Source organism: Triturus cristatus, chromosome 11 (genome assembly GCF_964204655.1).
Source record: "Triturus cristatus chromosome 11, aTriCri1.1, whole genome shotgun sequence".
NCBI classification, from domain to species: domain Eukaryota; kingdom Metazoa; phylum Chordata; class Amphibia; order Caudata; family Salamandridae; genus Triturus; species Triturus cristatus.
The window spans coordinates 1,006,118,929-1,006,145,048 of NC_140594.1; the positions used below are offsets into that span (position 1 = coordinate 1,006,118,929).

Below are 26,120 nucleotides of genomic sequence, written 5' to 3' on the forward strand. Positions count from 1 at the left end.
GTAAATGCTTCGGCATCATAAAGTCCCTGAGAAAGTTCTTTGACTTCCTCCCGCTCGACTCCAGAAAGACCATCGCGGTAGCCCTCATACTCTCTCGAGTGGACTACTGTAACGGCCTCCTGGCAGGGACCAAAAAGTCCACCCGATTGAAAATTCAAGGCGTCCTACACACTGCTGCGCGCCTTGTCCTTAAACTCCCACGCAAATCCTCAATCTCCTCTGCTCTTAAATCCTTACATTGGCTCCCCTTGCATAAGAGAATACTCTTTAAAATTCTCATTGTAGCTTTCCGAGCCTTCAACAAATCCGGTCCAGCATATTTGTCAAGCCGCTTCCCCCACTACACACCGGGCCGCTCTCTCAGATCCTCGCAAGAAAACCTCATGACCCCCTCCAAATTCAATCTGAAGTCTAAAGGCGGTAAAACACTTAGTTCCCTGGCTATCAGAGCCTGGAACAGCATGCCAAGGCATCTCAGATTTCAGACGCTTGAAAAGCCGTTTAGGAAACATCTCAAAACGTGGATTTTTAATCTCTCTGATGACTGGACCAAAGCAGCCATCTAGCCCCCCACTACCTTCTTTGTGATTTGGTCATTGGTTTGTCAGCGCCATGATGCTCCTTCCGGAGCGAACGTTTGCGCTCTATAAATACCTATCCAAATCCAAATCCAAATCCAAATCTTAAGAACACAAAAGCAGCAGGCAAATAAAGGTACGCCCATATTAGATTGACAAGATTGACAAAGCCAAACAAGTCAAATAGACTGACTGATGCTTTTGTCTAACCACATCATGGAAATTGTGTTAGTTGGATCTTCCATCAAAACATTTTGCACAGGCACCATTTCAACTAAATTCCCTAGACTTAGTTCTTTGTTAAAAGGGCTGTGAGTTTTGCATGCAGCAAAAGTGGTGGAGGAAACACTGATACTTCAGAGTGTATCTTTTCCTTGATAACATGTTGCCTTTATCTTCCAAGTTCGGCACATCGGAATAGAAGCTATTGTGGTAATCCCACATGGTTTCCTCTTCTCCAAGAAACATTGGAATTCTGTGTTTTGCTTAAACAAATGTCACGTGGTAATAACTGGCTAACTATGTATGGGGAATTACTGCAAGTGAGAATGAAATGGCCAATCCTTTCAGAATCAGAAATTAAGCACAAACATCATTTGCACCTGATTTTCAATGTTGTGCAATACATGGAATAATCGACTACATATTTATTATCCTTAATCATTTCCCCTAATCAAGATCTACTGATGGGCGGTTCATGGCAGGCTTTCTCCTACCATTTCTGCTGAATACATTTCACTCATTAGGATTTCAATGGGCTCTTTAGAGACAATACGGGATCTATTAGAAAGTAATCCACGTGATGACCAAACACCCAATGACTTTGTTATGTAATGTGCGACACTGGCACTTAAGGAAAACTTTTTCAGTTTTGAAGGACAACTGTATTGGCAAACAACTGGTACTTCCATGGGGAGTACCTGTGCACCTAGTATGGCCAACCTGTACATGCATAATTTTGAGACTCAACACATCTATCCTCTACATAATCCTTTCCATGATCAATTGAAACTGTGGAAACGCTATATAGATGATATCCTGGTCATCTGGGAAGGTGACCAGGAGTCTCTTGAAGACTTCTCTATATGGCTTAACACACGGGATACTAATCTGAGGTTTACTGGTGAGAATAACAACTTCTCCATTCCCTTCTTGGACCTCCGACTGTACCCTAAAGATGGGAGGATCCATACTGAGCTATATCAGAAACCGATGGCCCGTAACTCCTTATTGAGCTTTCATAGCTTCCACCCAAGGGCATTACTTACCAACCTTCCAGTCGGTCAATTTCTTAGACTCAGGAGAAATTGTTCAGAATTGGTTCAGTATTATAAACATGCCAAAAAGTTGACTGATGAACTAGCTGCCAGACATTATCCAATACAACTGGTAAAAAGAGCGGCAAAAAGAGCCCGCAACAATGACAGGGGGGCACTCCTGGAAACATACACTAAACCAAAATCAGACAGATTGGTATGTGTGACAACTTTCAGCAACTTAACCACAAATGTTAAAAGGGCCATCAACAAGAATTGGCACATACTTAACACAGGCAAGCTGACACTGGACTCACCCCTGTTTGCATTGAAACGGAGCAGTAATTTGCAGGACCTCATGGTACACACACGACCAAGAACTGTTGTACATCACAACAGCCAGTCAACACTATGGAACACTAATCCTGTGGTTGGTCATTTTCCATGCGGATCCTGTTCTTGCTGTCCCTTCACTAGTCACATAACGGAGCTGGATATTCTACCGGGAAGACCATGGAAATTGAATAACCACACAAACTGCAACACCAGTGGGGTCATATATATGATCAAGTGCCCTTGCTCATTGATTTATATTGGAATGACTTGTCGCAAAGTACGACAAAGAATCACTGAGCATCGTAGTACCATCCGATGCAAAAAATCGAATACACGTATGACAAGGCATTACCTTGAGAAGGGCCACACGGAAAACGACCTTCAATGGGTCATCATTGACAAACCTCATTATGATGTGAATATGGGACCTTTGGAACAAGTTCTATTCCGCCATGAACAACGGTGGGTGTTCCGTCTTAAAAGCCATCTGAGAGGTCTGAATGAAGATATTCCCTGGTGCTCTGTTTAAACTTTCCAGGTCCCCCGTAGTACTTTTATCCATTTTTAGATGCCGTATAACACCACACACGAACATTGGAATGCTGGTCTGATTTCCAATGGGATAGACAGCCTTGAATGTGCATTATGTACCTAATTACAAATATTATGTGTTTTTAATTTGGCATCTGGCTCCACGTATGGAAACTATATGTATGGAGTCCTTCCATCTATTTAGCCACCTAATCTGTATGTGTTAGGTTGTGGTGATATAGCTCTTTTCTGGTGTAGAGCTCTTTATTACTGACTTAATTTCATATTACATGGTGGGCACACTAGTCACCTTGAGTGCACTGGATATCTGTATATATGTCTTGAGATTTTACGAGACTGCGGGGTGTGCTGTCTCCCGACTGTTGCCCCCTGATCCCCTGCAATGTATTCCACTGGTTCCCCAATGACCATTACCACATCTCCCGTGCTCCCTTACATCTCGTCATGTCATGACCCCGCTTTCCTGATTTTAATATACCAATCAGGATACTGCACTGTGGACATATAGCATTTTTCGAATGTCCAAACTGGTTGTGGCAATCACTTTAGTTTAAATACGGCGTGCATTGTTGCATTCCGATCGTGCTTAGCGCCATCTCCCTCTAGTTCCCCGCATTAAACTACATTTCCCATGATTCTGCGTTACCCGGAAGCTACTTGTTTCACTTCCGGGCATACGCATTAACGAAGGTGCATGGGAGTTTTTAAAAACCACTGCGAGACGCGCAGTTTCTCCCCAGCGGGTTGGTGCTCTATTAGGACGAGACGGATTAACGGAAGGTACTGAAGGGAGTGAGTGTGGATAGCCGGTGATGCTTTGGGTGTTGTTGAAATTGAGTGATTTTCGATCCGATTTGTGCAGTCTTCTCACTGACTTAGCCATTATCATTTAACTCTATTCCATGATCCTAAGTGCTGGTAGCTTGCGTGTAACGCTCTGGACCCACTCGTTTCCTTGGGAATATTGGGTTAACGGGTGTTATATTACATACGGACGACTTCAATTGATTTGGCATGCAGTCCGTCTCATACTCCAACAAGCTACACGTGGCGATGAAGTGACTGCGAGTCACTCCCCTTTTTTTTGGGACATGAGATGTATTAAGTTTTTATCCTGAATACTGCTTATTGTGTAAATTATAGATTGTGCTTGTCATAACTATATCCAATGACAGCAACACCAATCTATTAGTCTATGTGTTCATAATTGTGCAACATGTGAGAACCATACTGAACCGGTCTTTTATCTTTCTAGTAATCTGTGCTCTTTAGCATCATTCGTCGCAAGGTAGAGGTAAATTAACATTACCCTTAGGTGAGTTCCTACAATATACTGACTTACCTGAATGATGTGTGTTTTCCCCCCTTTTTATCACGTGTGTAACACATATCACGTGTGTGGTGTTTATTTTGGTATGTGGAGGTTGACCTTAAAGTTTTTACAAATGATACTGAATTGATCAACAATCTTTTTTCAGAGACATTGTACCGGACTGCAGCTGGTCCTTTTGTCATTTACACCCTACCAACGAGTATGGTCTGTAATTCATTTATTTTGATTATACGAGCAGAGTGATATATTGAGAGGTCCTGATGAATGCCGCGAACAATTAAGTCATCTGGCAGAAACATGTCGACCACCAATAACTAGGATATTTTGTCAATCCTAGATCACCTCATTTTAACTATAGCTGATGGGAACTATTATTAAATTTGATTTTGTTACCCTGTAGCTAGTTTTATTTACCTACACACTGTTTAATTTCACACTCTGCCCCTTACTCCCCCTGTCACCTTGGATATCCCCATTAAAACACCTCACGCTCCTCTCTTGCCCCTTTTTTGAGAGTTGTAGCCCACACTGTATACCTTGCGGTTACAGTGTGCAAGAGGGGACCCAATGATGAAGCATGTCACCCTCGGGTGAGTGAGGGTTCTCGTCTTTAAAAGAAAAGATTTCCTTTGCCTCCCTTCCTTACACACACATATTTTTCTTCCTAAGGACATTAGCATTTCATCACTTTTAGTGAGATACACTCTTGTGGAGTTCCTCAGGGTTCCTCAGGGCTCCATTCTGAGTCCCCTCCTTTTTAATATATATCTCATCCCTCTGCTTACCCTCATAGAATCGTTCGGCATAACCGTCACAAGTCTAGAAAATGGCTGACAGCAAACTCAAGTGAGGAACTGCACCTTCCATCTGCCAATGTATTATATTGTCCATAGCTAGTAGTGTTTCCCTTTGTCATATACATCAGCGAAAATCACCATATTGCTGAATAGATTAACCCAGATTAGTCTGATTGTCTCCAATTATATAAATATTAATTTGTATATTGTAATATAGAGGGTTTTTCCTGAGAGGTAAGTTGTGAAGGAGCCACATATTTGAATTATTGATACACTGAAATAATCTGTGTGTGGCACATGGGAGGGGCGAGCCGGGCTGCAAACTGACCTCTCGACTGAGTGGCTCTGCCGGTCCAGTGAGCAATCCGGTTACATCCGTCTGCAAATGGAGTGCTAGGCACTGTCCTGCTGCATTATTTTCTGAATTATGTTTGGAGAAACAGGGTTGGATTTCCAAAGTTTATTTAAAGCTGATATTTGAATGATTAATCATGCTGCTTTCGGAAGACTTACTATATTATACTAATATTATTACCTTGGTGTCAGGGGTATTGCAGATATGGCAATTATGTATCACACATGTAGAGGCATGTCACAAAGCTGGTTACCATGCCTGATGAACTGAACTTATCACTGCTTGTATCTTGCATATAGTGACCACTAATGTAATTATGATGTGGTCACTATTACAACACCAATAATATTAGTAGTTAAAGGTGAATTTCATTGAACATTAGTAGTTCTTATTACAGAAAATGTTGGGGACCCGCCGTATAAAGCCTCTCTCTTTCTTTCAAAATTAACTTGTTTCATATCTCTGGCTGCCAACATAATTCTCTCTTTCTGTTAGTAAGAGTGTAGGAATGTCAAGATATCTGGCGTTTGGTCTCCTCTCCCTCAATTGGGTCCCATACTGTGAGAGCGATCAAGTATTATCTCTTTCTCTAACAGAGTTGGGAGAATATGCTTAAGCAGTCCCTGTACATATGATGCAATATCCCTGTCCTTTGCATTTTGTGGAACTCCCTTAATATGTATGTTCTGGTGTCTTGATGGATTCTGAAAGACCTCCAGCTGCATGACGGTCTTTGAGGAAGAGGACCTCTTGTGTTAGTGCCTCCATAGCTTCCTCTCGCATATCTCCTGTATTCTCAAGAGAACAGACTCTATCTCCCAAGTCATTAATGCCCTGTTTTAGATTCTGAACACCTTGTTTGATCTTGCTCTTCAGTATTTGGAGGTCCTTTCGCAGGCCCCTGATGGGATCCTCCAAGAAGGAGCGCCTCACCTGTCTTTCCTGGAAACCTAAATCTTTTTGTGTTAGCGTGTCTCTTTAAGGCGAGCTGGAGATTGGCTTGGTTGTATTATTCTATTTTGCTCACCCTGATCGGGTAACATGTCCTTAATGGAGGAACCTTTCCAATTCCTGGTGGTTGCCATTTTAAGTACACATGCTACGCAGCAGCTGCCCATTTCACTGTGGAAACCTCTTCCCAGCTCTCAAGTGTAAGTTAGTGTCATCATTAGTCCTTCAAGGCACCAGTTGACTCCTCTTATGATGCATTTAGTGCTTAATGTTCTGGCCATGCCTTTTTCACTGTCGTTGCTAATTGTCTTTAGTATGTAGCCTGTGTGTCTGTTGGCGCTAAGAGGGATTCCCTTCTCCTCAAATTACATTATAGCTCCGGACCCAGCTGCGTAGCTACAATATTCATTGGTTTAGTAAGATGATGGATGTCCTTTACAACTATGCCTGCACTATCTCTTTGGTGGCTGAGGGCATATCGTTTCTAAATTAGAGGGTTCTACCTGCATCTGCCATCTTGGCTCCCAGTGTGGGAGGCCTTTGCATTCCAGGGATTGGGTGCACCTTTTGCCAGCATCCAGCACAGTAGCTCACATGATGTCGGGTTTGCACTCTATTATTGAGGCACTGCTTCTCTACCTTCTGATGAGGCAGATAAACTGATGAATCCCTTAGTTGACACATAAAACCGTTTTTGACACTTTTTGAGAGAAAAATTACAAAGATGCACAACTTTTGTTTACTATACTTTGAAGAATCTTGAGAAACAGATCATGAAAAAGACTTAGCTACTGCATTGTAAAAGCATGCAGAAGTAAGTAGGTTAGATAAAACGATTAATTTGAGTAACATAGGTTCATGTTTACTAAATTGCAATGGTATATTAGTTTAACATGGAATAGAAATGTGAAGGGGAAGGTGAAGGTGATGACTCATGTGTTATAGAGATTTCATTAACCATTCTCCTTTAAATAATGATAAATGTGAAGAATTTATAAAACTAAGGTAATTTAGATGACATTATGTGTGTATATTTTAGGAGTCTCATTTTAAAACTTTAGGCCTCATTACGATGTCGATCGGAAAGGCTCTGAACAGCATTCGGATTTTCCTAAACAGTGTAGGAACCCATGTTTCTGGCCGACTCTGAAACATTTCCGATCGACCGAATACGATAGACGGTAACCTTTCGGTCTTTCCAACTCGACTCCGACCGCATTCGGAGACTCTGAGTCAGTCGAAGCCGAATCTTACAGTTCTATGGACCACATTTACAACCGTTGTATTACGATGTCGCATTCGATCAGCCTTTCCGGGTCGGTCAGTCCGACATGAAACGCCTGTCGGAAACTGACTTTGGGGGCCCCTAGCTGGCCCCCTCCTTCACCTGGAGACCTCCAGTTGGGGCCCATGGGGGTACCCATGGGACCCCTCTTTCAAACCATGCACAGTGTTGCAGGCACCATGGGGTGCCTGTGACAGGGTGCAAGGTTTTCCACAACCACCCCATTTTTTAATGGAAGCCTGTGTTGTCGGTCAGAACCCAGGCTCCCATTGAAGTTAATGTGAGTCCGACCGAAAGGTGTTTGGAAGCATCGTAATTGGTCAGTCGTACTTGCCGAACCAGAGTCAGTCGGAACCGATTCCAACACGAAGTTGGTCAGAATGCTTTCCAACCAACATCGTAATGAGGCCCTCTATGTTTTGCTTATGCAAAAGTGAGCACCAAAAGAGAAAAAGAGAAATGGTGTTGCATGTTTACAACAATTCTAATTTCTTTGAAACTTCTACAGAATAATCTTCATGTATGTACTAATGAGAATTACTAGAAACAATATAAATGTCTTATATTTTTAAATGATTTTATATGTTGGTAATTTGAAACTGTCCTCTTGAACTCACTCGTGCGTCTGCAAAAGGACCATTGTTAAAAATCATACACACTGGATGGTTAAACAGCTTACGGGATGATCACAAACTTTTTGCCATAAAATGTGCCTTCTTCATGCTGCATGACAATCGTCCTATCCGAACTGACGAATGGACTGAGTGGTCTGTCCACCTCCTGAGGTGACCCAGGAGGTGTCACACCGGAACTTTGATAATATACCCTGTGTGACAGAGAGGAGTTCAGTCTTTCTCATTCTTTTTTCTTTGGAGATCTTGTTCTTTGCGGACTGAGAGACAGCTTTTGATCTTGTGGACTCTACTGGCTTTCCTTGGGCTGACGCATATGCTGTGCGTGCTATTCCAGGACTTCTTTCCCTCATGGTAGAGTACCTGTGAGCTGATATGGTTCATGTACCTTCCTGAACTCTTCCTCTTGAACTTTGGTAATTGATGGTTCAAAAGACATTAATTTGATTATTTTGCACTCCTAAACGTAAAGGCCTGATATTGATGTTTTTACTCTTTTCAAATTACTGATAAATTAAACCATCTTCAAATCCTGTTTCTGTCTCTCTATGTCTCATCTTCAATTATTGATTGTGAAATTCCAACTGAGTATTAATGAGAGATGAGATACTAAATAGAGAGATCTCTGGTCAGCAAATACTAATGTTACTATTTTGCATAGCTCTAACTGAAATTTTGGTTAGCATCATTCTAGTTCGACTGAATTTCTTCAGGAGATTTAGTCTAGATGTGATAATTGTGTAATTGTATAGTTTAGTCCTGAGAGTTATATACATAAATTTAATTGCAAGTTTTAGGTCAGTTACCCAATTCCTGGTCCTCATTGGATAACCTCATTGGATCCCCTATATTCGATCCTTTTCGGACCAAGTAAATGAATCTGAGGAGTAGTGTAAAGAGATAAAAAGAGACAAAGTAAATAAGCCCAGTGGCGCTACACCACTTCCAAGGCACCCATGGTGCTCCGCTTCTTCAGACAGGCCTGCGGTGTGCAGCCCTGGCCTCCCCCGAAAATACCTGACGTTCACACCACCCCCAATGCAGGTCTTCCTAACCAGTCGTGCCCACCAGTGCACAGCTATTCCAGCCTCTTATCTTACCAGATACGGCCATGTTGCTGAAGGCTGTGCAGAGAGTTGTGTGTTTAATGGGGTGCCCCATCCTTGAGTTGCTGTGTATCTGCACAGCACCTGGACGATATTGTCCCCTTTGCCTGTTTCAGCATGCCTCCACATATCGGCAGCTGCGCCACTTCTATCTTCTGTGGTCTCTGGGACCACTGCCATCTTCTTGTTGAGCATAGAATATCATTCAGGGTCTTCAGTATCGGCTACTTTTCGGGCTAGAAATAATGGAGGCGCCCTAAACAGTGGATGCAGCAAGCTTTTCCCGTGATCAGGGTACCTTTATTTTGATTTTGGGGTCCTGGGGATCACGGGATTGCTGTGGAGTCAGTTAAGTCTTGAGGAAGAGAATGTCTTGCTTCCTACTGTGCCGCCATCTTGGCCCTACCAGTATTTGTCTTTAAGAAAATAAATAAAAAACAAATATCCTATTGCAGGATCTTTGCACTGGTGCAAAGAAGGACAATTCCATTTTACACTGTTTCTGCTTGGTAATGCAGAACAGAACAAAGACATTTCACCCCCCCCCCCCTTCATATTACAGAATGGTTTTTGCACAAGGGAAATATAGCGAATTAGAGTACTAGAGTAAGAGTTATTTCTAAATATTTAGAACATTTTGTTCCTCAAAAATAATTGTACTTTAATAATAGAGATTTTCACAAAGAAATTCAAGTCCGGAGGAGCCTAGCGCGCAACCAAGATGGCCGCGTAGGTGCGAGGCTCCCGAGGACCTCCGCAACCTCCTACGTTTATCCTGTCTTCATCCTGAATTGGTTGAGGGGACTGTGTCGGTGAACCTGAGCCGAGGTGGTACCCGTTTTCCGTTTTTGAATCGGACCCCGGGTGCCGGGATGAGCATCGACTGAAGTTTGAGGCCTACTTCTCTCCTGACCCCGGACTCGGGTTTGGGGGTGATCCAGTGGAGAAGTGATTAACAACGGCGGGACGAGCCTGGCGAGTCGCGTACCCCACACTTTCACTTTCGCTTTTGAGTCCCCTTGCCGTCATCGCGAGTGGGATTACGGCGCTTTTTTGTGTGGTGGTGGCCTCGCTGGGGGACCCTGCCTGCCTGCCTGCGGGGACCTGCTCCGCCTTCCTGAGGTGACCTCCGGGGTTCTTGGCCTCGATTGCTTGCTCTCCACTGCGTGACTAGTGAGGGTGCAAGATACACGACGATGGCCACGAAGCAGGATGGAGATCGGCTGAAGGCCAAATCGACCCGGCGTGGCACCGCACTTCAAGTCAACATTATGGATCGCTACACCCTCCCGAAGGGGTCTCCCGGCGGGTCGCATAAGTCTTCCGAGTGCCCCCCGGATGCCCCGGATTTGCCTACGGATCTGACTTTGCAGGACGTCATGGGCGCCATTGCTGAGATGAAGACCTCGGTGGGCCAACAATTCGACACCTTGGCGCACAAACTCGATGCGGTCCTCATCGATGTCAACCTTGTTAGAGCAGATCTATCTAAGACAAATGACCGGGTTGACTCTTTGGCCCATACCGCGTCGGGCCTCACGACTGAGGTAGCGGCCCTCCAGACGGAGGTGCGCCGGCTCCGGCAGGCAAGTGCGCTCACGGATCGGCGCCTGGAGGACTCCGAGAGCAGGGCCCGGAGGAATAATGTTCGCATTATCGGAGTGCCTGAGGGACTGGAGGATTCGGCGGCGGATCTCTTTGTGGAGGACCTGATTTCTACCCATCTCCAGCCTCGAGGACTGAGTTAATTCTTTGCGGTGGAGAGGGCCCATAGAGTTCCTGGCGGCAGACCGAAGGTCGGAGCTCCCCCGCGGCCTCTTATTGCCCGTATCTTCAACTTTCGGGACAGGGATGCGATTTTACAAGCTTCCAGACTGCGAGGGCCGCTTAAGCTGGAGAACATGGAGGTGAACTTTTATCCTGATTTCACGCAGGCGGTCCAGAAGCAGAGACTGAGTTTTATGGGCGTTAAGCGGCGGCTTCGAGACATGAACTTAAAATACGCAATGCTTTTCCCGGCCAGGCTGCGTGTGGAGGCTGATGGTCGCACTCACTTTTTTGACCGTCCTGAGACGGCCGGGGACTGGTTGGACACTTTGTCTGGGGGACATGATCGGGATGGGATGGGGGCAGCGGGAGGAGAGTGCCCACCGGACCGGGTATGAGGTATTGTCACTGGGGCTCATTCCTGATGATGCCACCTTTCGGCCAAGCTTAGGGTCTCTTGACTGTTGTGTCTTGTTCCCCCTCCATTGGAGGTTGTGCTGTGTCTCGAGGGGGTTCTCTTTCCTCCTCTAGGGGGTCTTTGTAGTTTAGTTTACACAGGGGCGACAGGCACACTGCAAGTTGGGGGGGCTGTCTGGGCTCATGCAGGGGTGCAGGGAGGGGGGAGTTTTGTTTGGGATGTTGGGTTGGGGTTGGGTATTGTTTATTTGTACCACAAGGCAGAAGTATTGTTGTGCTATCTCTAAAGGGCTCTCTGGGGGGAGACTGATCGGTTTTGGCTATGATGGGGGGTAGGGGACTGAGGCTTTTATCCTGGAATGTTAATGGACTGGGGGACAGGATAAAACGGGGGGTGGTCCTGCAGTTCTTAAAACGGATCTCACCCGATATAGTATTTCTGCAGGAAACACACCTCATTGGAAATTCCTTTCGTGCCATGAATAGACGGGGCTATCGCCTTGCAGCTCACTCGGGCTTCACATCTGGTTCGAGGGGTGTGGGCATTATGGTTAAAACCTCGCTCCCGTTGGAGGTTGATGAGGTGCTCCATGATGATAGGGGACGGTATACGGCTCTGGTGGGTAGACTGGAGGGTAAAGTGATTGTTTTGGTTTCTGTTTATGTCCCGCCAGGGTTGCAGACGACTACTTTCGCTGATTTGGGGCACCTTCTTCTTGGCCTGCCGGAGGGGGTTCTAGTGGTTGGGGGGGACTTTAACGCTGTAATTTCCGGAACTGAGGATCGTCACGCACCCAGGGATCTCCCCCGCGCCCAAGCTTGGTTATCTGGCCTCTTGGATACCCTGGGGCTGGTGGATTGTTGGCGGCTGAAGCACCCTACGCAGATACAATACACCTTTCATTCCGGGGCTCATGGCAGTCTTTCGAGGCTTGACTATGTTCTGATGCCAGCAGCACAGGCGGGGAGGGTTGGGGAGGTGCGACATCTGGCTCGGGGTATTTCAGACCACTCCCCGCTCCTGTTGCACTTCGACATTGTCCCGAGGGGGGAGGGGAGGGTGGTCCCGATCAACCCCTGGTACCTCCGTGACCCCACAATTCGCGCAGATTTGGTTAAATCTCTTGAGCGATATTTTGAAGACAATGTGGGGTCTGTGTCGTCTGCTGTTTCTTTGTGGGAGGCGTTCAAGACGGTACTTCGGGGGGAGGCCCTATCCCTCATTTCCCATTCCTGGAGGCGCGAGCGGGAGGAGGTGATCCGTATCGAATCTGAGATAACTGAGTTGGAGGGTGATCTGGAGTGTGGGGTCACGGAGGATAAACTGCATGCTCTCAGACTCAAACAGGCGGACTACAAGGCCCTAGTCACGGAGGCAGCCAGGGGCCTGAGTAGAGAGCAACAGGGGCGTCTGTATGATGTGGGTGATAAGGCTGGTAAACTGATTGCGTGGCTGGATAAAAAGGAGAGAGCGAGTCGAGTGGTCCCGTCGATCGAGAGACTGGATGGTGTGTGTGTCACTGAGCCGGAGGAAATTGTTGATTGTTTCGCTAAGTATTTCCGTGGGGTGTATTCCCCGGTATCTTCCCGCTCGGAAGAGGATTCCCACGACCTGCTTAAAGACATTGCGCTGCCTTCTCTTTCGGAGGAGGATAAATTGTTGTTGGACGCGGCTCCGACATCTGAGGAGATTGCCCTCGCCATACGTTCGGTCGCCTCTGGCAAGGCCATGGGTCCTAATGGCCTTCCCATCGAATTGTACAAATTACGACCGGATACACTGGCTCCGCATCTCCGTGATATGTTCCTCGCGGCCTGGTTGGCGGGTTTCCCTCCCGCTGGACCAGCGTCTTGCCACTATTGTGGTTATTCATAAGGAGGGGAGGCCGCGGGATTGGGTCACGTCTTACAGGCCCATTTCGCTGTTGAATGCGGAGCCGAAAATTCTCGCCAAGGTGCTGGCTAATCGGCTGGTTGGCGTGGTGTGCGATCTGATCCATCAGGACCAGTCCGGCTTTATCCCTCATCGCAACACCGCGCTCAACCTGTGGCGTCTGCATGGGGTGCTCGCGAGGGTCCCATTCATACGAGAGCCAGCCATTTTGGCGTCCTTGGACGCCACTATGGCGTTCGACACGCTTGAATGGCCATATATTTGGGCGACGCTGGCTAAGTTTGGGTTTGGCCCGGGATTCATTGGCTGGGTGAAATGGTTGTATTCCGGACCGCTGGCGCAGGTGGTGGTGAATGGTAGAGTATCGGCTCCTTTTGAATTGGGCAGGGGCACGCGGCAGGGCTGCCCCTGTCGCCGCTCCTCTTTGCGCTTGCCTTGGAGCCCCTGGCGGAATGGCTGCGGTGGCACCCTTCAATTCGTGGTCTCCGATGGACCCCCGAGTATGAGGATCGCGTCTCCCTTTACGCGGACGATATTCTTTTGTACCTTGCTTCCCCGCGTGAATCACTGATTGTGTTAGTGGATGTATTGTGTTCATTTGGCCGCAACTCCGGCTTAGTCATCAACTGGGCTAAATCCTGTGTGTATGTCCTCTCGGGGGAGGCTCCTATCCTTCCTCGGGGTTGTCCTATCCAGGTTGCTCCGCAGGGATTTAAGTACCTGGGTATCTTTATTACCCTGGACGCTGCGGCCCGATATAAACAGAACTTACTCCCCCCCCTCCAGCGCCTGAAGGAGGATGTGGCGCGTTGGAGGCGCTTGCCGCTCTCGCCGCTCGGCCGTGCGGCACTGTTTAAGATGATGTCGTTGCCACGTTTCTTATACGCTCTACAAAACACGATGGACGTCGTCCCAGCGCGCTACTTTCGGGAGGTGGAGGGTCTGCAGCGCCACCTGTTTTGGGATGGGAAGCCGCGTATCGCCCTCGCGAAGCTGACGCTCCCGTGGTATAACGGGGGGGGTTGCCCTCCCAGACATCAAACGGTACTACTGGGCCTCCCGGCTGGCTGCGATAAACCACGGCCTTTACGGGCCCGCCCTTAACACGGCTTTTGAAATGGACAAATTGTTGCTGCCGTGTGGCGACTATAATCGTGCGCTCTACTCTAGATCGCTCGACGCACGTCTGACGGGTCCTACGCGGGTCGCGGTACGGGTGTGGCACGCGGCAAACTTGGCGATGGGGTGGAAGGATCGGTTGACCCGGGCGACGCCACTGTATGCATCTGAGCGATTGGGCTGCTTGTGGACCTCGAAAGGCTTTGAGAAGTGGGACACGATAGGCATCAGCAGGGTGGGCGATCTCTGGACGAGGGGGGGATTCAAAACGTTTGATGTGCTGCAGACGGAATTCCAGTTGCAGGACAGGGAGTACTTCCGGTATGTACAGGTTCGTCACGCGCTGTGTTCTGTATTCCCGGATGTGGCGACCATCCCGGAGTGCTCCCCTCTGGAAGATAGAGTGCTAGATGGACATGTACCGGATGGCACTATCTCATTGATTTATAAAAAGCTCATCAATGATCGCTCGGGACTGCTGACTGGCCTTCGTGAGGCATGGGTTGCCGATGGATTGGAGCTGGATGACGAGGACTGGGTATCTGCGGTGGCCTCCCCGAAAGAGGTGGCCATACCGGCCCGCCTTCGTTTCGTCCAGCTCAAAATACTCCACAGGGTCTACGTTACGGGGCCGGGTCTGATGTTTATGGGATATGCCGTGGATGGGATGTGTAAGCGTGGGTGGGGTTTGTCGGGGACCTTCTTCCATACTTTGTGGGAATGCCCGGAGGTGGCGCGCTTCTGGCGTGGTGTACATGCGGTGTTGCAAGCGGTCACGCATGTGACGCTGTTTCCCGAGGCTAGGAGATGTCTGCTAAATGTGTGGCAGCCGACTGATTACACGGTGCCGCAGACGTGGTGGGTGACACTGGGATATATGGTGGCCAAGCGTGACATAGCACAATTGTGGGGCTCCCAGAGGTCACCAACGGTCTCGGTGTGGAAGGACAACATGGATTGGTGTATGTTTCGGGAGAAGGTAGTGTATGTGGCGAGAGGTAAGCCTGGGAAATGGGTGAAAGTGTGGGGCCCCTGGAACTCCTATCGTGGCGGGATTTGTAGCCCGCCGCTGACGCCTGATTTGGCAGTGGCCCAGTCTCCCTAGTCTGCTTGTTACCTTGGTTCTGTGTATCGTGTTCACTTTGTTTCTGTCCCGGCCCGTCCCCCCCCCTACTCCTGTGGATCGGTAGGGTCCTCCCCAGGGGAGCTCATAATGCTGCTTTGACTTTTGCTGCCTTGTGGATTTGTTTGTAGTTTCTCATAAAAAATGGAACCTCCATTTGGGGGGTCCGGACAGTTTGGCCGCCAACGCTTTCTTCGACTTCTGGGACTTTCATCACTTGCCGCTTGTGTTTCATAACTGTGTTTTATGCTCCCACTGCTTGCTAGCGGCCGGCCTGAAGGTTGTAGGCCCATCTTTGTATATCTTTTGCATTCTGTAATAAAGGTTTCAAAAAAACAAAAAAAAAAAAGAAAACAAAAAAAAAAAGAAATTCAAGTCCATGAATACACGTTTCTTTAAAAAGAAAACAGAGATAACTAATGTAGCATTATTGTTGTTATTTTTGTGATGAAAGTGACATACATTCCGACTCAAGGTCAAGCCACATCTTTCAGATTTGAAAAGTGAGGGTAATTGCATACATCTAAAATAGCGCAGAATGTGTTTTCTTGTGGTTAATATAATGTTAATACTGTTTGCTTCATTTCCTGGTACGCAAACAACAAAGGTGTAGCAAATGGATTTGCCCTTTATTGGGTTTTTTTAAGGAGAGGGAGGGAGGGGGGTAGCTGGGGGAGGTTTCCGAATCTGTATCAACCCTGGACACGTTCTCTGCATTTGAGCTCTGAAGAAACTCTGCATAGGACATTACTATAGTCCCTTAGTAATTGCTTATTTAATCTTTATCCTAGAATTTCTATCTTATTTCTCAAATGTTTGGTTTAAAGGACGCCATTTTGTCTTTCTGCTCGTTGTTTAGGAGAAACTGCATTACATATTGCTGTTGTGAACCAGAACGTTTCAATGGTTAAAGAATTCCTGGCTCGCAAAGCTGACACAGAAAATGCTTGCGCTTGCGGCAAATTCTTTGCTCCAGGAAAAACGAGAAAATTTTATTATGGTAAGAAACCACTATGTTTAATTTAAGAAATCATTCTTTAGATGGTAAGCATGAAATGTGATGATCTACTAAGGTACATTTCACTGTAATGTCGTATAATCACAGGCTGCATAATATGCATAGGTTATGACAATTGATAAGTCAGTAAAGCATAAAAGAGAGTACCTAATATAGATTTTTTTTATTCTGCTGTTTTGGCCAAATTGCCTTTGACGCATTAGAGTGAAAACAGCAGGCAACTGAGACATGAAATACCAGTAGAACTGAAAACTGACGAATGGATATAGAGTTAAAATGGTTCTACTGTACGCGGTATTTGTGTTGGATTTGTATGCCTGTGTGAAATTTTGTTATGTCAGAGGAATATATTGAAGTTCTCAAATTCTGTGTTACGCAAAATGTGAAATTTTCACTATTTTACATCATGCAAAGTTTAGTGTCTGAAGAAAATTTTTCACCAACACAGTAAATCGTAATTTTTTTTGTGCGAGATATACTTTCACGAGAAAATTTATTCTAAACACCAATAAAATGTTTTTTCTTAATATACATAATTTTGTATAAGTCACAAGTATTTTGCAAAAGAAGTTATGCAAATTTCATGCACCACAACTATTTTTGCACTACAGCCATAATGGGGCTGAGCACAAATTGTCCTTTATTTTGGTCTTGCTGTTATCATCAGCTTTTAAGTTTCCCTCTTTTTATTTGTCATTCAGTCACACATATGCTCACCTACAACCGAAGGCCCAAGAGGAGGAAGCCTATATTAGTCAAACTACAATTTTTCAAGTCAGCCACGTAGTCAAGTTACCCAACATAAAATGCACTAGAGACTACATCTACCTCTCAACATGTCCTCCCACTCAAGACTATCAGCTTCCACTTCCCCTGTCCATAGGTCTACAACTTTTCACATAAATGGTCTTCTTCCAAACCCGAATGTCACCACCCAACCTTTTTTCTCTACTTAGAGTACCATGGCCTTGTAGTTGGGCGTCCCTTGTGAAAGTTCTGTGAGGATCAGACGTAACACTGTAAGGTAGTGGTTCTTAACCTTTTGAATTCTGTAGACCCCCCAGTTAATCATTATTGGAACTCGGGGACCCAACTGGATCATTATTGGAATCCAGGGACCCACAATGAGTCATTCCTGAAAGACGATAACCATGGCAAAAGCATTTCCCATGATTTGAACGGCAAAACAATGCACAATAATAAAGAAACTAGCATTCATCAAACAAACAAGTACGTACATGATGAAAAAGTTAATATAATTTGCAAATAAATAGAAAAAAATGAAAAATGTAATAGGAATGTTGGAGCTGTTCTAAATTCAGTTGAGGCCACTCATTGTCCATACTATATCCTGTTTCATGCACTTGCATTGCTCCCACAAATCAATCTGAGGATACTAATTTCATTTTTATCCTCCAGTTTCAAATTCGTTCACATACACAGAATGTTTTAAAATTTTCAGTTGCACATTTTGCTTTTAATCTGTTAATATTATTTCATTTTCTAAGCAGTTGTTGACCCCCTGAGTATGTTTCGCTGACTCCCAGGGGTCTCCGGACCACACTTAAAGAACCACTGCTTTAAGGTATTTAGGGCACATTAGGTCTATGACTTCTTTCATCAAGTATGTCAGAATCAGGCCCGAACAGTATCATACCACGTATCTTCATTCTGAATGCTAAGTATAATCTTCTCCCCAGCTATAACCACCCATATTTTAAAACCCAAACATACCAAGATAGAACTCTCTTCAGGCCCCATCTAGCCAAGATCCCCTATTACCATGACTATGTTTGCATCATAGAGTCTTTATCGAGCATTCTCCAGTGTGAGGTAGTCCCAACAAAATTACCCCTGGGTAGTAGGAGATTTCAAGGTAGAGCATCTCCTCAACTGCGACCAATATGTTCTCTCAGCAGTCCGACAGTTGGTCATATTTCCATAAAATGTGTGTTAAGCAAAGAGTCAAATACCAAAACAACAAAAATTTGTATAGGGTTTCCCTCCCTATGGCAATTCTAATTGTTTTGTGCGTTTTTGTGTATATATGTTTCCACTTTTTATCTGTAAAGGTTCTACATGATTCTCTTACTCACCTCCTAAGGGCCACTGGCTTGTCCAGTGACATGCTGGTTACTAGAAGCTATATAGATTAATGACAAAGCCATTTGCCATGTTCCACTCGCATCGCCCATTTTATGAAAATCGTGAGTTCCTCATGGTGCTTGTCTTCATAACAATAAGTAAGACCCATTGGACACTTGGTAGTAGTGAAACCGTCCTGATCTGAGATGTTAGATTCCTCATAAATCTCTTCAATACATTTTAAAAATGTTAGTCTGTCCTGTCTTGAATAAGGAACTTACATTTATTCTCTTGCCATTCCTTAACTTTTTTCCTTGATATTTCCTGGACAGCAGATGATTGTAATAGGGGAGTGGAAAAGTTGCGAGCCTTCTAGATGTTTCCACTTTGTCTCAGGTGCCCAATGAAGCTCTCGTTATAGGCAAATATTATTATCCCCACACTTCTATGTTACCTTTCCCCTCACTGGGCACTCCATAATGGGACTCCCCCCACCAAGTGTTCCACAAAACACCATTGTTAATATGTTTCTGTTTTGCCTCACTCTATTAGCCTGTTAAGTGTGGGTGTCAGCCAGGGCCGCACTGGGAACACAAACCAGCCCTAGCAATTCAGTTAGACCGGCCACCCATGGGGTGCTAGTGAGAAACACTGCTACTGCTTTTATTACAGGAGCCGATATTGCAGCACTGCTGCAAAACCGGCCCCTAATGAAAAAAACGGCCTCTACCACTCAAAACCAGACCCCATCCTTCCTGCCCACCAGGAAAACGCCCGGGCCCAATACAGCTAGTCCAGCCTTGGTGTCGGCCAATGGCAGCACTCGCGCTACCTCCCCAGTGACAGTCTTTCCGCACCTTAGAGAGCAGATGGGGATGATTACCCCAATCAGTTCCCCGAGCCCCGGCGGGCCAGAAAGCACACTAAACACATGAAAATTTATTTTTTTCACATATGGGGGTGACTGCTGCCCAACATGAGCATAGCCATGCCCCCTACCTCAATTAGAGAGATAGTCTTTCTGCCCCCCCCCCGCGGAGGCAGATGGGGTAATTACCCCTGAGGTTCCCCCCGGGGGAAAGAAAGCCCACTAGACAGCAGGGTCCTTTTTGTACATAATTATAGGGGGTGGGGGCCGCCCATTATGGGCATGACCCTGTCCCTACCCCCAAAAACTATAGTGACAGTCTTTCTGCCTCCCGGATAGCAGATGGGGTGGTTTGTGTCAATATCGTGGGATTTTTCTTACCCACAATGCCATGTAAATCTCAAACTTTTCCTAAAATCATACATTTTCCTTACATTTCTGAGATGGAACTTACGGAATTAGAAGGAATCCACAAAATTCCCACAGCCAGCATTACCCGACTTGTGCCAAGAAAAACGCTGTGCCACGCTGTGCCACTTGTTTGGTAGGAACGGGTCAAACCGAGGTCAATAGGAGTCCCCACGCTAGGTCCCTATTGACCTTGGATTCACTCTGGGTTCTGAGTTTCAGAGCAGGTTAAGTTCTTATCGGTTTTTTCGCAACAGCAGTCCAGCAAAGTAGAAGTCCTTTCAGCAGCATTGCAGTCCTTCTTCCTGTCAGAGTATCCGCTGGTCCTGAAGTGTACTGAATTAGTGGTGTCTGAGGTCCAGTATATATGCCCAGTTGTGACTTTGAAATGAATGGGGAGAAGCTTCTAGAGGCAGGCCTTTGAAGTGCACAGATGCCCTGCCTTACTGACCCTGCCTCCAGACCAACTACAGGGGGTATTCAGCCATTTATCTGGCGACAGGACACAACCTATTCAGGTGTAAGTAGGACTGGACCCTGCCCCTCCCTCCCATCCTTGTAGCAATGGCCCATCAAGGCATATCTAAGATCTCCATTGTGTGTGGCTGTCTAGGAGGAACGCAAAGACCAACGGTCACTACACTGAGTCATGTGACCCAGAGTCAGGCTGTGGGCACCCAATGGTTAAGGCAGGAAAATGGTAACTTTCTAAAAGTGGTATTTTCAAAATTATAATTTGAAATCTGACTTTGCCATAAGTTAGGATTTTTCATTACAATTTCAAAGACACCGAACATGAACTGGTTACCTGTTCCTATTGGAAATTGCAGCTTACTAAATGTAATACAGTAACTCTAATGTTATCTCATGAGAAAAGTTGGCATTGCAGTAGAGAAAACGAATGTAAGAGCGTTTCACTACCAGGACATGTAAAACTAAAAAGTTAAAGACCTACTTTTTAGATAAACTGCACCCTGCCCTATGGGCTCTCCAGGGCCTACACTAGGGGTGACATATGTATTTAAAAGAAAGCTTTGGACCTGGCAAAAGGTTTATTTTGTCAGATCGAAATGGCAATTTTTTAACTGCACATAGACAGGCTGCAATGGCAGACCGTAGACATGTTTAAAGTGCTACTTAAGTGGGTTGCACAATCAGTGCTGCAAGCCCAGTAGTAGCACGTAATTTCCAGGCCCTGGCCCATGCAGTGCCACTTTACAAGGGACTTACAGGTAAATTAACTATTGCAATTGGGTATAAGCTAATTCTACCATGTTTTAGGGAGAGAGCAGAAGCACTTAAGCACTGGTTAGCAGTGGGAAAATGAGTCCTAAAGCCAGCAAAAACAGAGTCAGAAAAAAGGAGGGTTAAAGGCAAAATGTTAGAGGGTAAACCACACCAAGGGGTTCTATGACTTAACAGTGCATGTATTTACAATGCATCCATTACCACACATTGCCATTACAACTCAACCTTTACCATGCATATGCCATTACTATGCATCATGCATGACTTTACGATGCAAGGTAAATGTGTATATATATATATATATACACATTTGACTGATAAAAAACCAATGAAATTCCCCCGTTATAGTTACTGTAGGCAACTATAACTCACGCGACCGTAATCCTCTGCTGATGCTAATACTGTATTTAGACACTTATTTGCCCATGACTTCTTCCATTAAATTTTAGCTATACATATATTACAAATATTTTTATTTCATAAAGACACATATGTCATCAGCAGAGGATTACGGTCACGCGGTTATCTAGCGTAACCGCGTGCTCACTGTGCGCGCACGGTGCGCGAAGCGCACTGTGCGCGCACGGAACGAACTGCGTTAAGTGGGCGCGCACGCCACAAATGGCGTAAAGTAACTTAGCATTTAAAAAAACGTCCAAATTCACTGAAAAAACCATAGGTTTCACACACGTTATAGTTAGGAATTAGCATTTAAAAAACCTTGCAAATTCACTGAAAAAACCATAGGTTTCACACATGTTATAGTTAGCTGGAAATTTTACTGATAAAAAACCAATGAAATTCCCCCGTTATAGTTAGTGCAGGCAACTATAACTCACGCGACCGCAATCCTCTGCTGATGACATATGTGTCTTTATGAAAAAAAAATATTTGTAATATATGTATAGCTAAAATTTAATGGAAGAAGACATGGGCAAATAAGTGTCTAAATACAGTATTAGCATCAGCAGAAGATTGCGGTCGCGTGAGTTATAGTTGCCTGCACTAACTATAACGGGGGAATTTCATTGGTTTTTTATCAGTAAAATTTCCAGCTAACTATAACATGTGTGAAACCTATGGTTTTTTCACTGAATTTGCAAGGTTTTTTAAATGCTAATTCCTAACTATAACGTGTGTGAAACCTATGGTTTTTTCAGTGAATTTGTACGGTTTTTTAAATGCTAAGTTACTTTACGCCATTCGTGGCGTGCGCGCCCACTTTACGCAGTTAGTGCCGTGCACGCACGGTGGGCACGTGGTGCGCTATGCGCACCGGGTGCCCACGTTACGCTAGATGGGCCATGTACGCACGATGCGCTTCGCGCGCCGTGCGCACATGGAGGACATATGATGCGCTTCGTTGTGAAAGGTAATATTTTAATTTTTCAGATCTGTAATATGCCATGCACAAATGGTGCCCTGCCGGCACCATTTGCACATGGGTTGGGGAGAGTATGGATATTTTTTTTATTTTTATTAATTTTTACCGTACGCGTACGGTAAGCGTAATCGGCGAAATTATCGAAAAAATTAAAATTCCGTTTTTGGCCTTGGGGGATCTTTGAGGACTCCCTCAACATGGCTAGGTGCTTAGGAGCTGTCTAAACAGCCCCTTTATATGTTTTTGGCCTTTGTTTTTTAACCCCCTCTCAGACTGCGAGAGAGAAAATGGCGGCCGCCGCTTCCTGGTTTCGACCGATTCGAATGTTTACTAAGATCTAACAGCCAATCAGAATCGCGCTCGCGCACGTCACCGTACGCGTACGGTAAGCGCACCGTAAGCGCACCGTAAGCTGGCTCAGATATATATATTGATTTAAAGGCTATTTTCTCAGAATCTACTGAACAGATTTACACCAAACCTACAAAAGGCACTTCCTTGACCTGAGGACTACCTCTCTGCCAAATTTCAAGTAATTCTGTTCAGCCGTTCGGGCTGTAGCTGTGTCTAAAGGTCCTATGGAAAAATGCATGGGAAAAACGCGTTTTGGGACCCCCCTTTTATCTCAGCCCCCGCTTGACGAATCCCCCCGAGACTTTCAGGGTAGGAGCGGAGCGTAGCGCCCCACCTATTTTGAAAAATTCGCGAGGATTCGTCGACCGGCGCAAAAGTTATTCAAAATAGAATGTTGCGGATTTCCTATGGAAACGTGGTCCTAACTATAACTACCTACTGGCGACCGCCAGTAGGTAATATATATATATATATATATATATATTGTACCCAAGTTGCGCATAGATCGAAGACGCACCTACTTGCAGGTGAATTTTCAAAGCTGGAAAACTGACATTCACACAGTTATTCTTTACATGCATGTTGTGTTTCTGACCCTCCTGGCCCTTGATCACATGCCCTAATAGAACCTTGCACCAGCGCTTTAGAAACACTCTTTCTCTGCATGCTGATTCATACACTTGTTGCCCTTCCTGGGCCTCACAGGTGAGTTAATTCAACTTGCATGCCTAAAATGCTTTTTACCTTCCAATAGGTATGCGTAGTTTTACTTGAATAAGTTCATAGTGTTTTCAGCCCTCCAGTGAGCCCTTCTCAGTGCAAAGCCAGCTTTCTGTTTTCCCAACAGAAAACTAGCCAACTAGCCTAACCATTGGATGCATGTATCATGTACTGATCCCTTCTGCTACAGGCCGCTTTCAATGATTGTGCCTCCTTGCACTTAGAGTTGAGATATATTTCCCTCCTTGGATCTCCTCCTCATGCTTATAACACCTAAGACCAAGAACAAAGAAAGCATTTCTTGCTTGAGTAGAGTGTATATGCAGACAGAAATTTAGGTAAATATCTTGCCAGTTGTTGCAGTATTAGAAGGCTATGTGACCGGAGTATTATTGTACCTCATCGGTAATCCCATCTTCTCCAGTGTCCTAAACCCTGCATTCTTAACAGTCAATATAACATTTGCACCCCCGCTCTATTGTCTCCAAAACTTTCATGGTTGCCCCAAGCATCTCCTTAAGTCCTGAGTAGACAAGTCCGAGGCACTACCTCTTCTTTTAAGACGTATGCTTTGCCAACAATAATCTCTGCTTGGTTCAATTTTGGAGAACAGTCTTTGTTGACCAACAGTATGCTGCATAGGTCACTGAAAATGTGCTGAGCCCCTGCTGGAATCCGAAATTCTATCTTCTGCCTCTCCTTGTATCCTAAGCGCTTTCAAAGATGTGCTGTCCTTCACGAGTGAAAACCTGGAAAAAGTTGTGCCATGATTGGATAAAAAACCTTGTGTATAGCCAATGTTATTGCAGAAAGGGCCTGAAATATTTCAATTCTCATTCTTTTGTATGAAAAGGGCTCAGAATGCCACATTCTCTATATGATCTTTGTTGGTACAATAAAAATGCACTCTAACAACAACATCTACGGCCAGATCCAATCCAGATTTTATAGGGGCTGCTGTGTGCTCTTAGGCAATTTCAGGTGGTGCCAGTTCCTGCTCTTTAGAGGATTGTATTGCTAAGAAGAGGCCCTGACATAGTCCCTGGTGTCTTGACTCTGGATAGTGTCCTCGTATGCAGAAAATATTCTGCCTTGAGTAAAGTTTGATCTCCTTGTATTAACACGGATAATGATGTGCTTCCCCTCCATAGCCAGCAAATGTGCATCAGCCTTCCAAACTCCTCAGCTTGCCCATCTCAAGTGTGTCTAGGAGACGTCTCTTTCTATTTCTTTGAAAGGTGCTGCCCAATGGTTTTTGCTGCAGGGTTCCACAGGATTCTCTGGAGACAGGAAGAGAGCTTGGTCTCATGCATCCGCCATCTTACAGAGTCGTACTACACCTACCAGAATTAGTAAAAGGGTTCGTAATGACTGCTTCTTAGGCCCATCAATTAGAAATTGCACAAAACTAGCACATGTGACAGACTCTGCACTTAAATGTGGAGACAACATTTGATAAGTCAAAAGATGCACGTTCTCAGAGCTCATGCACCTTTTTTGGGGCAGGCTACATTGTCACTGCAATCAATTGACTTCAATTTGATAGAGTGATGGATTTTTAAGTGGCAACTAAAGTCAACTGACTGAGATGGAAAAGTATTCTGCCCTACATGTCATGCAAATAGGTAGAGCATAGGTCACCACCTCTGGCCATTAGACACAGATGTCCTGCGTTTGCCTTTATGTTGTGATTGTGATTACAATGCCAAAATGATTTTTGTATACTTCATACCTACAAAACAGGTCATCTGCTGCTAAGACCCTTACCAGCTACGAGTTTCCGCTATCAGTTGTCAGATTATTCTACCACAAAATAAATTTACTTTTGGAAATTGGGCATATCTCAGGTCTGGTCACCACACTTTGGAAGGCTCTCCATGGGGAAATGTGACTATTGACATTATTCAGTCATGTATAGATTTAACAAGGTATGACAATCATATTGAACATTTCCCTCTCTCTGCTAAGTGGTGATTCTTTTCTTATCTAGTCTGTGTTTTTTGTCACCAGTTTGGGTGTCAAGACAAGATGTTTTTATCAATTGTGCTCCATCTTCTTTCTCTTTGTATAATCTGGACTATAAATCTGGTCAACAATCTCTGGTTTAACAATTTTCTATTTTCTGTCTACTTAAGTCTTAGCATAGAATTTTATATGTAAAAAAGTTGCAGGAGGCAGGGGATTACTTTTTTTTCTTCAAATGGCTAAGTGAATCTGAGCTCTTGAATATGTTCATCCACTGCTGTATGAGTATCTACCCAGTATGCAAATGCAAATCAAGTAGAATTGAAATTCTTAACTTTTTTTAAGTCTCTAAGGGTGTCTTTATTTGTCAGTGCCTTTAGGAGCTTTAGAAAGTGTAATTGTTTTGTTTAGTACAACAAGATGATTCATAAAATGTTATTTATAACAGTTTTAGAAAATATTTCTAAAATCACATTTCTGTATGTGGCAATATAACTTATTGATTAACATAAGTGAATATTATTTGTACAATAACATGTATATGGAGTAATGGAACTTTTGCTGACCCA

At 44.9% G+C, this 26,120-nt stretch overlaps 1 protein-coding gene across 3 annotated transcripts in view; it reads left to right on the forward strand.

The window, feature by feature from the left end:
* Window positions 1–26,120, forward strand: part of LOC146785834 (transient receptor potential cation channel subfamily V member 6-like) — a 318,210-nt gene that overhangs the window by 81,808 nt on the left and 210,282 nt on the right. For all 3 annotated transcript variants that reach the window (XM_085635167.1, XM_085635169.1, XM_085635168.1), the window contains one exon: window positions 16,361–16,501. In XM_085635167.1, the coding sequence (XP_085491293.1) occupies window positions 16,361–16,501 (141 nt within the window). The remainder of the gene's footprint in view (window positions 1–16,360; window positions 16,502–26,120) is intronic.